The sequence below is a fragment of the Sorex araneus genome, chromosome 4 (assembly GCF_027595985.1).
Source record: "Sorex araneus isolate mSorAra2 chromosome 4, mSorAra2.pri, whole genome shotgun sequence".
Classification (NCBI taxonomy): Eukaryota; Metazoa; Chordata; class Mammalia; order Eulipotyphla; family Soricidae; genus Sorex; species Sorex araneus.
In genome coordinates, this window is record NC_073305.1 from 158,651,597 (window position 1) to 158,665,412 (window position 13,816).

At 42.0% G+C, this 13,816-nt stretch overlaps 1 protein-coding gene across 1 annotated transcript in view; it reads right to left on the minus strand.

The window, feature by feature from the left end:
- Positions 1-10,977, minus strand: part of MOXD1 (monooxygenase DBH like 1) — an 81,202-nt gene extending 70,225 nt beyond the window's left edge. Inside the window, exon 1 of the mRNA XM_004609091.2 lies at positions 10,650-10,977. Coding sequence (XP_004609148.2) covers positions 10,650-10,904 — 255 coding nt within the window. The 5' untranslated portion in view covers positions 10,905-10,977. The remainder of the gene's footprint in view (positions 1-10,649) is intronic.
- Positions 10,978-13,816: the final 2,839 nt, after the last annotated feature.

Below are 13,816 nucleotides of genomic sequence, written 5' to 3' on the forward strand. Positions count from 1 at the left end.
ACTGGTGCCCGCTCGAACAAATTGATGAGCAACGGGATGACAGTGACAGTGACAGTGAATCCCAGTGAGACACACAGTTACAACTTTGTTCATGATTGGGTTTCAGTTATATAATTTGCCAACAACATGCCTGCATCTATGGCAGCACTTTTCTCCTCTCTTTCACTCTCTCTCTCTTTCTCTCTCTCTCTCTCAGAGAGAGAGAGAAATCTAATTTTTGACTGGAGCTACTAAAGGTAATATTGGCTGAGATTGGAAAGGCAGGAAAAGCAGCATGCTTTAGTGTAATAAGGGTCAGTTTGTGATGCTTCAGTATTCAGTTAGGCTGGGGAAATCAGAGGCTAAGAATATGTAAACTGGATCTCCAAGTATACATATGGGGTTGAGAGGTTTGGGGTCTTCACAGAATGGGGCCAGCTGACTCCCCATTTCTTCCCGAAGGCACAGCAGCCCACAGCCACACCTGACAGCCTCTGACACAGAAACAGCCCAGCTCCACAACTAAACCTCATCAAACTGTCAAGCCACAGATATATAGCTCCTGGACCACACAGTGGTCTTCTAAGTATAAAAAGAGAAGTCAATGGGACTGTCAATGGGTACAGTGGGTAGGATGTTTGCCTTGCACACGGCCAACCCGGGTTCGATTCCCAGCATGCCATATGGTCCTCTTAGCACTGCCAGGGTGATTCTTGAGTGCAGAGCCAGGACTAACCCCTGTGCATTGCCAGGTGTCACCCAAAAGCAAAGAAGAAAAAAGAGAGAGAGAAGTCAAAAGACATTAGTTTCTTTAATCTTTTATCTTATTTTTCATATATACAGCACTGTAGCACTGTCATCCCATTGTTCATTGATTTGCTCAAGCGGGCACCAGTAACATCTCCTTTATGAGACTTGTTACTGTTTTTGGCATATTGAATACGCCCCGGGTAGCTTGCCAGGCTCTGCTATGAGGGCGGGATACTCTTGGTAGCTTACCGGGCTCTCTGATAGGGACGGAGGAATTGAACCCGGGTCGGCCATGTGCAAGGCAAACACCTTATTCGCTGTGCTACCACTATATATATACACACACACATATGTGTACATATGTGTGTCTGTGTGTGTGTAGCTTTTCTTTCATAATCAAAAGACTACTGTGTGGTCCTGGAGCTATAGACTTGGAACAATTTGGTGGCTTGACAGTACATACCTATATATTAAAGGAAACAGTGGCTGAAAGTGAAGGAGTTTGTCAAAGGCCACATAATGAATAAATAGTATGTAGAGCTGGGATTCATATCTGGTCTAAGATGTCCTGCTCTTAACTGCTCAGCAGTTTTTCAGCAGATATTTCTTGAGGACCTGCCAAGCACATGCAAGTACCCTAGGAAATGTGGCAACACTCAGTTACTGACTTGCAAACAGCCTGCCTATAGCCTAATATAATACTAACTAACCATAACTCACTAATGTTTTTTTATCTCCTTCTTCAAGGAAATGTTTAGGGCATTTCACACTTATTCATAACCTTGGAGAATGGAGGGAGTAAGGGGTAGAAAAGATATGTATTTTATCAATTAGAAATGCTCTTTTTATTTATAATTAAAAATAAGGTAGAAAAGTTTTCTTGTTTTAAATACAGGATGAGAATTTTCAGAATATCTGAAAATTCAATTACTAACATTTTTGTAGCTCTTATAACTTGAAAATGTTAAGCTTCTCCATGGGTAAATATGCTTGCTGCTCCAAAATTCTGCAACTTGTACCAAATGATAAAAGGTATCTCGGGCTTGTAGGAGAGAGATTTATCTAGATTTTACCAAGTTATAAAAGGTATCTAGGGCTAGTAGGAGAGAGATTTATCTATATTTTACCAAATAATAAAGGTATCTAGGGCTGAGTAGGAGAGAGATTTCTGGTGCAACACTTTTTAAATTATACTGGTTCCCGCTCGAACAAATTGATGAACAACAGGACGACAGTGCTACAGTGCTACGGTGCTATACTTACACTTCAGTTCAACTGCTGCTCTGATTTCTGCATGTAAATTCACAAAAATATTTATAGCTATCAACGACTTCTTTAAACTCATCTCAGAAACATTTCCATTCCAGGAAAACCCACTTTATTTTTCTGTTTTTACCAAACAATCTTAAACATTCAAGCATACACTAGCTCTTGCTTCAAGCTTCAAATGGTCACTCTGAATGGCTGGGGAAACCCCATGCTCTTTCTGGAATTTTCCAAACTTCTGTAGGTTGACCATAAAGTCACATGATTCCTATCAAAGTGTCTAACCACATGAAGTCAAACTTCGCTGTACATAAGATTAACCACAAAACTTAAAAAATATATACCAATACCTGTGTGCACACCCTAGAGATTGAAACTTAACTGGAATGGGGTAAGGAAGAATTTGTCAAGTTTTGAATTTTAAAAGATTTTCCCCAAGTGATTGCAGCAGGAAGAGAAATATGAGGGCTTTTGACATAGGAAAGAGCCAGTTTTCAGCTTTGTGTTCTCGACCTGTTCATCAATGGACTATAATGTTATTCCATTTTGACTTCACTCACACAGTTCTCATGTCTAAACTATGAGGAGGTCCTAACTTCTACATGGTTTCATATATGATAAATTTCCCTGTGTGATAGGGTTCCAGTGTAAGACTTTAGTTGGGAGAAATATTAAAGTTGCAGCTTAAGAACTAACTGAACAATAAAATAAAGCACATGTGGTGTTGTTGGCCTAGCTTCTCAAAGTCCTATAGAAATTTTCTAATATCACTTAAGATGTGAGAGAACTCTGAGCATAACAGAAAAAAAAAACACTCACCTCTAGCATTAAGAAAGAACCTTCTATAAAATCACCAAGTCTCTAGATCAAAGCTTGAAAAACTTTAGTTGAGCTTACTAAACATCTGTATAACAATGCCTTAGAAATAGGAATGGGAGCTCATGTGGCTCAGACACATTTGAAAAAACATTAATTATATTTCCTCCAGGTAGGCAGTTTCCTATATCCCAGGTCTACTAAACTCTTTGATGCCCATGCCAGATAATCTTCTTCATACTATGTAATATTTTAAATTATAAACACTATGGTTAGTCTCAAAAGACAACCTTTAAATGTTAGAATACTTGCTTTCCTTCATGTTTTGATTATGATATCCTGATCTGAGATAGACACCCAGTTGCTCCTTATCACATCAGCCTACTTTATTATTTTTATAGAACTCATCTCTAGCAGGGCTTCATCTGACTACGTGGTACAGGCTGGCATCAAACTCAGGGCCTGGTAGATGCTAGGCACATGTACTAACTCTGCACACAGAACTTCTGACACTTTTGTATCTCCCCTGACTAAAATGTCATCTAATTTTATCACTGAGAAATAAATTGTTCTCATTGCACTTGATGCTCTTTCTTCAGCATGGAGTACTGGTCAATAAGTGCTCAATAAATAATGGTTGAAGAAAGGAAGGAATATTATAATATGCTCTATTAGCAAAAGACTGGAACAGTGATGTTAAAGTCACTAAGGATTCCCATGCTGTGTGACCTGGTATCACACCTGCCTAGTAGACTTCATGGGGCTATTGTGATCATTACATGAGACAACACACCTTAAGAACTTGTTGTAATAGATGGTATATGTTTGTTAAGGTCTCCACAAATAAAATATAACATAAGTATGTCTACGTACAACAAGAATAGGAGAACAAAAATTATAAGAGCTTATTTTATCTATTTAAAATGCATTTAATAAATATCTATTTTAAAGTATTATAAATCTACTAAAATTGTATTATTTTATATATGTTCTTCCACTATTCAGGAAGAAAATATTAGACCACATTTTTAGGTAAGCTACCCTTACCTTGCAGAAACACCAAGAGGAAATAACTGTAGGCTGCTGTTTAGCTGTCGTCTAAAAAAAGTGATTAATAAAACCTATGACTCAGCTTTTACACCTTTATTTTCTCTAATAAACAAATTGGAGAGTGGGCAGACTAGGAAATTTGAGGGTGAACAACTGAACTCTGGGCTCTTTATATTTTTACTTTGTTTTGGGTCACAACTCATGGTGTTGCGGGTGAGAGGCCTATTCATTATTCAGGCTGTCAGTAGCAGTGCTCAAATCTGGGGTTCCAGCATCCAATGTCCCTTGAGCAATCTCCCACACTAAACTCTGAGTTTCTAAGAGCACCAAGTAAAAACACAAAATGCCAACATCTAACGCATAAAAGTGAAATTTGTTTAAAGAGTTTACCAAAATTTTTGGCTACATTGGATCAATAAGAAAGATCAATAGCAACTTAAATTTGATCTAAACATCATTTGTATAGAACTAATACAATTTCAACTATACAGTTAATGAACACTGTAAAATTATTTTTGCAAAATTCTTTGCTTGGTGACTATAGGCAGCCTTTATGAGCAGCATATTATTCTTCTCGAATTTGACAAGCTGAAAAGATAAATTGAAAAGAAGTTTTATGGAAAATAATTTTCTGTTTAAAAGTTCTGTGTTAGGGGGCTGGAGCAATGGCACAGCAGGTAGTGCATTTGCCTTGAACGTGGCCGACCCGGGTTCGATTCCCAACATCCCATATGGTCCCCTGAGCACAGCCAGGAGTAATTCCTGAGTGCAGAGCCAGGAGTAACCCTGTGCATAACCGGGTGTGACCCAAAAAGCAAAAAAAAAAAAGTTCTGTGCTAGTTACTTTTTTTTTTTTTTTTTGCTTTTTCGGTCACACCTGGGTATGCACAGGGATCACTCCTGGCTCTGCACTCAGTCAGGAATCACCCCTAGTGGTGCTCAGGGGACCATATGGGATGGTGGGAATCAAACCCGGGTCGGCCGCGTGCAAGGCGAATGCCCTACCAGCTGTGCTATCGCTCCAGCCCCAATGTGCTAGTTACTTTTTTTTTTTTTTTTTTGCTTTTTGGGTCACATCCAGCAATGCACAGGGGTTACTCCTGGCTCTGCACTCAGGAATTACTCCTGGAAGTGCTGGGGGACCATATGGGATGCTGGGAATTGAACCCGGGTCGGCTGCGTGCAAGGGAAACGCCCTACCCGCTGTGCTATCGCTCCAGCCCCTGTGCTAGTTACTTTTTAAAAGTTATTATAAGCAGTATCGTGAGACATTCATATGCACAGGTTTTATGGTTTCTTTTTAACACATGAATCAAACTTTTCCAAAAACACGATGCGCAATGTGCACAATCACTCATATCCTTTGCCAACAACTTAATTTTAATAGAACTTTATTACAAATGATGAATCAATAAGCCAACATTCACTTTCTTTGAAGTGGACTCTTGCTGTGCCTCGCAAGCATCCAGAAATGTACAGTTGGTTGCCTGAAGGCTTGAACTGTTTGTAAATTCAGGTGCATTGTTCCCTTGGTACTTGGGTCTGCCCACTTCCTCAGGGTGGCATTGTGAAATCAACTACGCTGCCAGAAAGAACCACACAGCTGAAGGGTTTCCTCGTGTGTTCACATATTACACTGGCACATGTGTCTTTATTTACAAATGCACAAAGCATGAAACTGGGGGAGATCCCTTCCTCAGCTGGAAATCCAGACGATATAATCTAAAGCTTTATAAATATATCTTAATAAAGCCCCAGATGAGCTGTGTCAGGGTTGCACACTCTCTTCATCTTTCCCTTACAGCTTTTCAATTTGCTTCCCAAACATTTCTTTGTTGCCCTTAGCTGGGGTGCACTTTAAAGAAGCACATCGTTAACCACAAAGAATGCTCGCTGTTTTCTGTGATTTCAAATCAGTTCCAAGCACTTCCTCAGTGAGCAGCTCAGCAGCAATTACCCTGCTGCTAAAGACTTGCTTTTCATCACAGAAAGGCTTCAGTTTTTGAGAGAGCCAACAAGCAAGGCTGTAACAAATGATGACATATGTTTCAGCCTCCATTCACTGGCGATTTATGCCCCCAAAGGAAGAGTGAATCAATTTTTGTGCAAATTCAACAGGCACATCCGACAATGGTGCTCTCTTCTTTAACTCACACAAACTAGGCATTCATCAACCCGGATTACTTGCCTCAAATGGGGACTCACAGTTGCTAAGTGGCCCGGTGGGGGTGGGATTGCTCTGTGTCAAAAAGGGGCAAAGTACAAGGAAAGGACACGGATCCATCAGGAAAGTGAGAATTGAGTTAATTCACTAAGACAAAATAGAGGAGTTTTCAAAAATTAAGGCCAGAGGAAAGGCATCTTCCCATCCAAGTCTTGGCACTCCTGTGAAAGACCAGATAGAAAAACAGTGGCAACAGCATCCCAGAGTAACATTTATTTACCCAGGTGAAAAACCATTCTGCAACAATTCATCCCATAAATTTTTTTACATGACTTCACTTCTCCGTCTCTTTTCGTTCCCATTTTGATCACACCAGGTCATAAGTCATTTGCAAAATTATCTCCATACAAGACAGAGAGGTGCAAAATGAGCAGAATGAGCAGAAATGTCCTAAATGTTTCATCTCTGTCTTAGTAGGGTTAAGTCGGGGCTGAGGAGACAGCTCTGTGCACTCATGGCCTGGAGTGAATGTTGTGCGCACACATCACGCGGCTTCATGTGGCACTACATGCTTTCTCAAACACAACTGGGAAAAGCTCCAGAGCACCAACAGGGATGGCGAATAAATAAGCAAAAACAACAAAAACAAGAGTGACCAAGTTTATTCTTGAGGAATAAAGATTCAACATCTGATTTTTCACCCTTCTATAAGCAAATGTCACACTGCCCCCTGGAGGTAGTACTAATAGGTATTATTATTATTATTAATATTAGTCCTAACCATGTAACCCTAAATTAATGATTGGCAACCATTAAATAATATGGGAGATGTTCAGAACTCCTCCTATGGTGAAGGGGTAGAAAGAGTATGGAATATTCGAAGAGTGGAAAAATTGCCAATCGGGAGTGTGTATTGTGTGTGGGTTTGTTCTGTGAACGTGTGTACATGCATATGCGTATATATGTGTATGAAGTGAAGGGAAACGAATATGTGAAACTGTTTCCCAATCTCACCTATGTGGAAAGAGTGAATACATGAAAACAGGGTCTCAAAATTAGTAGGTAGTAGGAAACAGACAGCAAGTCAGCAAGCATGGGCAAGGCAAAATCTATTTTCCAGATAATGTGTGCTTGAGGCTCTGTTGAATGCAGTAGGACCGTGGCTACAACAGGAGACATACTATATGATTCAAATGCTGCTGTAAAGGTTGCCCATTATTCCAACTGACTTCTGAGAATGTTTGCTCTTGAGACTCAGGCACACAGCTCTCAAGAAGCAAAGCAACTGTCTAGTGAGGCTCCAGTGTCACTGAACCAGCCAGCCGAGGTCCCAGCCAATAACCAACATCAGTTCCACAAAAGTGAGACAGAAAGACCTTCAGATGATTCTATCCACTCAACACTGAGTTGATACCAAGTAGAATAGAGATCACTCCCCTCCAGGGCTTCTCAAATTGCATGTTTGTGAACAAAGGAAGTGCTGGATTGTGTTAATCTTGCATGCTTTAAGGTGTTTTGTTACACAACTACAGGTAATAGGTAAAATTGTTACACAACAATAGGTAAAAGAATGGGCTAGTTACCCACTGACTCTAGGCACATTTCTTCACATGAAATAAATCTAACCTGAAAAGAAATGAGAGTTGCCTCTCTCAGTGTCTTGGATTTTCATAATTTGGGTTGATTCTTTATTAACCTTATCCTTCCCTTTGTTCCCAGATTAAGTTGTTCATGAGTATATCTCAAATTTGTATGTATTCATATGGTTTATTGTATGTTCTACAGGGTGCTTTATATAAATCTGAATCAGAAATTTTAACACACACACAAATCTAAGTTTCAGTCTTCCCTTAAGAAAACTAAATAAATAAACAAAAGATCTGGTATTATCTGATTTGCATTCTAACTTCACAATAATTTGTTCACCAAAATTCTGGTTTTTGTGGTATCCTCTACTTTCTGAAGCATTATTCCTGCCTGTTCTAGTTAAACCTCATTATTCTTAAGCATTTGATACCTGGCCTTTTTCAGGCATCTAGATTTGCAATATTTGTTTAGCCAATAATTTTCTACATAGTTGCATAGAACATATTCTTATATAGTTAACCAGGTGATAACATTCCATTGAAAAATGTGTAAGGTAGGTAGGGGTGACGTTAAAATAATTTAAAAACAAAGTATGACTTAAAGTATAACTTCTTAAAATTAAGAAGGAAGAAGGAATAAAATTAATTACTTGAAACAAACTAAAAGTCATCAGGAGAGGTGTCTGGGATGACTGCTGCCATCTTCAATTATTAGAAGCTACTGCAAGGACTTGGAGGACCTGGATGCAAATGATTTTTTTGTCTCGTGTGACTTTTGATTCTACGTAAAATTGCCAGAAATTCAATCTATGGACAGAATAACATACACTAGGACTAAGAATCCTATTCAAATTTTGGTAGTTATTGAAGATATCCATACCACAGTATAAAGAATCTCAAATTGTTTCTAGCAAGGCAATTTTAAGTGTTGGTAAACATAATCCCCAAGGCTGGATGACCTAGTTGGTACTGATACTTTTTTATTTTTCATTTTTAGTCTTCCTCTTATTAAAGAGGTTTTATATGTAGAGTTCCCACTTAACTGTCACCATAATTTTATGTACTGTATGTTTGAAAATGAGTGGAATATTTCAGGAAATGGGGTGCCAGTTAACTAAGGAAATTATTCATCTCTCTATATGAAAATACATCTCATTTTCTTAGGAAACAAAATAGAGAATAATGCCTTCCTCTTGCTTAGGTATGCTAGGAAAGTGTCAATTTCAAAGTTTTATATCATAGTGGTGTATATTCATAAATTACTTCAGGAAAAGTTCAATTGTTTAAAAATAAATAAATAAAATAAAAACCATTCTAAAGTCACTTAATGTATTTTCATGCAATGTTTATGAAAAATTACCAGCAGCATGAACACACTGTAGTTTTAATAGTCTGATTGTGGTGGGTCACTCTGACAGTTGAAACAGGGTTCTATTACTGGTGTTTTGTTTCCTAAGAAATTGCCAGGGCTTTCTAGAAATGTGACTCTTTTGTAAAAAAACACTATCAAGTCATTTTGTAACTATGTCCTGTTATGTGATGTCCCCCAGTAAGTTTATTTCTTCCCCCCTTCAACAAAACAATGCAAGGATAGCTAAAGGACATATTGCCTTCCCCACCCAAAAACAAATAAGCAAAAATTAGACCAAATAGGTACACAAATAAGGCACTATTAAATTCATATCAAAGGAGAATTAAATTATTCAGCTAGTTAGGTCTGATTTGGGGCCATATTTTTGGCTTACAAATCTGACATTTAAGATGCTACAGCAGAAGAAAATTTATTCATCAGTGATTTCAACAGAGTAAAATCATCCTCATAAAACTTTATTTTATTGGAGTTTTCAGAGCACATATTTGGGGAGGAAAGGATTAATTTATGGGGAGGGGGACGACACTGGGGTGGTTTTGAAGTTTTTATTGCTGTGATTATCTTTACTTATAGCCAAAATTCATAGCTCAGTGCCAGAATTTGGGTCCAAATCTGATAGCATCTCAGTCAGAGCTTTATGGAACTCCAACTTAGAAGTGAAGAATGAAATTACTGAGAAAGGCAGTTTGAACTCGCCGGGTACAAAGTTTCAGAGTCATCAGAGCCATAGCATCAGGCCAATACTCAGAGTTTTCATCTGAATGAATCTCACTTGGAAGACCTTGGGTTAAGTCACAAAGAATATACATTTACCATGATCTTATGTCACAGGGAAGGTTTCCATATTGGTCAAGGTCAAATAAGCATCAATGTCCAGAAAACTTAACCACCTAACCTTCCTGGTCAGTTCCCAATTACTTCCTTTATCATAAAGATCTCTATGAACAGGCGACATCCTTATGGCTAAGCAGCAGCTGTCAAAATACCTGTTTTTGCATCAAGTAGGTAACAACTTTCACACTTAAGAGGGACTTTGCCTGGGAACTGTAGGCTCTGTGGAAATCTAAATGTGGCTCCTAATCAGATTTGGGGACCATTTCGTTGTTCAGCTCTTGGAGATGGGGCTGCTGACACTCCCGCCTCACAGGGGTGCTTCAAAATACCCATGAAGGGCCAAATTCCGAGATTTCTGACCCTCTGCGCTTAAGAGCCAAGAGCTTCACTTCTCTGACCTTCCAACCCTGATCGCAGGCAAAGCCGCGTCCCCTCTCATGTATCATTAAGGGAGACGGGTAGGTGGCAGGTGTGTGTGTGTGTGTGTGTGTGTGTGTGTGTGTGTGTGTGTGTGCGTGTGTGTGTGTTAGAGGGGTGAGAGTGGGGGAAATCAGACGGGTCCCGTAAACAGGGACTGGGGGACAATAAAGTCCCCCAACCCGCGCGGGGCAGGAGGAGGAGGGTCTCCGGAGCTCCTGTTCTTTGGGAGTCTGGGGTAGAGAGGACTCCGGGACCCCGGCGTTGGGCGCCTTGGGCTCAGGGGTGCAGAAGCTGATGGCCAAGGGCAGGGGTGCGGGGCTGTCCAGTCCCTGCGCGAGGACGCCGGGACCGGGCTGTGCGCCCGCGGAGGCTGGGAGGGTGGGGGGGTGCCCGAGGTGAGGGGCGCGCTTACCTGCAGGTAGGGTTGCCCGTGGGCCACCCCGCCCAGCACGATGTCGGCCGCGGCCATGCCCCCGGTGGGCGAGAAGCCCAAGCCCACGTAGCCGGCCGTGCGCACCTCGAGGCGGAAGGCGAGGCGGCCGCCGCGCGGGCCCCAGCTCAGCCAGTAGCGGCCGTCGGCGTCGAGCTGGCTGCGGTGCGGCAGGGCGCCCGCTGAGCCCCCCGCGGGGAGCAGCCCCCAGAGCAGGAGCAGCGCCCAGCCGCGCATCCTCGGGCGCTCCGGGCCGCCCCGCCACCACCTGGGCTCCGACTGGCCCGAGCGGGGAGGCAGCAAGCGGGAGGTCTGGGACCGCCCCGCGCCCGCCCGCCCGCTGCCCGCCCCTCCCGCCCGCCCGGACCCGCCCGGCGCGCCCCGCCACCTGCTACCCGCACCCTCCCCCGAGTTCCCGGGGTCGCGGGGTCGGCGGGGGGGGGGCCTCCGAGAGGGCTGCTGGGGTCCCCCAGCGGAGTCTGGGAAGGAGAAGGGGCCCGCAGAGGCGGAGGGAACAAGAGAGCGAGCTCAGAGAGCTGGAAACTTGTCGGGCACTTGGGGGCCCCTAGGGGGTGTTCAGGGGGGACGGACTCCGGGAGAAGGAATGAGAAACTGCACTGGATTGGCAAGTGCAGCCCAGCAGGGGAGGGGAGGAACTGAAGCGCAAAGGGACCATCCCGAGGTGAGGTGCAGGTCAAAGCGAGGAAGTGCCGATCGGAATAACTGTTTTTACATCAATCACTCGAGGTTGGTTTTCTGCAGTCAAGATACCCAGAGACCTGCCTGCCTCTACGGAGTGACCTAAAGAGACACAGTTCATCTCCTCCAGCGCCTTTTGCTCCCCTTCCCTGCCCCGGGGAGAGGGCGGGGGTCCCCAATCTGGGAAGGTCTTGTTTCTGAAGTCTGGAGCTGGCCCCCTGGTGCTTGCCTTCTGCCTGGTTGGTTTGGGTTCGCTTTGCTGCTGAGCGAACAAATCCTGCCAAACTACTTTGCCATAGGCGGAACAGGTCAGGACTCAGGGGTCATTTGGGAGCTAGATTTTAATTTGAAATCCTCCTTTCCTGCTGTTTCACATTCTGGGCACAGTCGTGTTTATCAAAAGAAGTATTTGGCTTCTCTCTTTGACCCATGAATCTTTCCTGTTTACAGAATGCTCATTACAGAGAGTGGCCACGGTGAATTACTTTCTTATTTCCTCATCTGTAATATTCTGCCACGCTTCAGAAAAATTCTAAGGAAGCTTGCAAAAATAGAAATAATCCAAACTAGAAAAAACAAATAGGAGAGACGATACATGGGGGGAAAAATTAGTTAGAAAAATAGTGCAAATATGTGCTGATTATTCTTGGTTCTAAAGCGACCCAATAGACAGACCTATACTTGTTATTCTCTTTTCGTGGTGGTTCAACCTTCGTTTCTTGCTTCTATTTTCTCTTCTCATGTCCTTTCCCACAATTTCTTCAAGCATCATTAAAATTGTTCTCCCTAGGATCTGGGCCTGCCACCATGTCTGGAAGGAAGCCTTCAGGGATCTGTTTACCAGGGAGTTCGGACTTGACAAAGAAGGAATCGTTCCAAGAAAAGAATCATCTAGATCTACAACACGCCAACACCAGAGAAGACTATTGGTGCTGGTGCTGCAATTTGTGTTAATTAAACCATGTTCAAGTGTGAGCCACCGGTGGTCCTCAAAAGCACCATCCTGTTAAATCTTGGGAAGAAATAATAATAAAAGATCCTGTAAAACCTTCAGAAAACTGATGGAGAACAGGATCCATCAGTGAGCACAGGACCCCCCGGGGAAGATATCAAGGTAGAGCCAACAAGGACAGCAATCTTAGAAGAAAGTTTCCACAAACATTAAGGACTTGCTCAGCTGCTATTTTAGCCATGAAAAAAAAAAGTCCAGGGGAGAGAAAAGAACCAGAGTTGATTTGGAGACAGATAAGAGTACAAACAGTGAACCACTCTCATCACAGGGATTTCAGGATTAAGTTACTCCAGAATGTTCCAAGACATTTTGTTTTCTGACAGTACTTAGAGTCTTAGCAAAGAGGAATCTGGAACCTGAAACACATAGCCACTTCATAGTCTTTTTAAAAATACTAATCCACAGTTCACACCTAGAATCTGACCCTTATTTACTAATTTGTCACTGTTTTCTGTCACCCCCAACTTCTTTCACCATTGCTTTCTCTAACAGAAGCAAACTACTTCTAGAATCCTTAAGAATGTCCTGCTAGTTTACATTATGTGCCTTTTGAGATATTCACTATGCCATGTCTTCCATTACTCTGCCTTTGTTCTTTGAGATATTTTCTGCGTTTTTTTTCCCAGACTGCAATCACATAATACCTATCTCTCCATAGCATTGCCCACAGAGTATTCCCTCCTAACCTCATAATGGCACTCAAAATTTTAGCATCACTTTTTTTTATTAGCTTTCTCCCAGTAGCCTCTATAAGAGTTGCTCTTAGTTCCTTGTAATGACCCCATTGTTTAGAATATAGATCAGCATGTAATAGATACTTATAAATATTTGTAGAAAAAGTGCATCAATGTATTTCCACATTCTCCTGGAAGTATTATCTGAATAACGCTAGACTGGGGTAGTCGAGCCACTCCACAGGCTAGCATTAGATAGGAATGAATGTCTTGTCTGGCATTGGTATCAAGGTAAAGTAAAAGAGAAGGGTCAGGTAGATGGCTCCAAGGACTAAGCACATGCCTTGCATGTGGAGGTCCTGGATTTGATCCCCAGCATTTCAGGTTACCCTGAACACTGCTGAGTGACTTTCCCAAGCACCTAACTTGGGAAATAATTATGTGAATAATTATGAAGCACCTCTAGGAATTACGAATAGCAATAAATAAATAAGAAATAATGAGAGAAAAGTAGGAAGGAAAGAAGGGAGGAAGGGAAGAAAGTGGAGAGAGACCATGTATGAAGACTGGAAAAAAGAAAGTCTTAATTGCCACCAGCAGGTCAAACTCTACCTGTGGGGTGAGTGCATCAACAACCTGATGGTGCCTTCAGACTTCCAGATATCCCAAAATTGCCACTGTGTCTTTGGCTAGACTCCAACAACTTAGGGCCAAGTTTACCAAGAAATTAAATGGCCAAAAGTTTGGTATGTGGGAGATACACC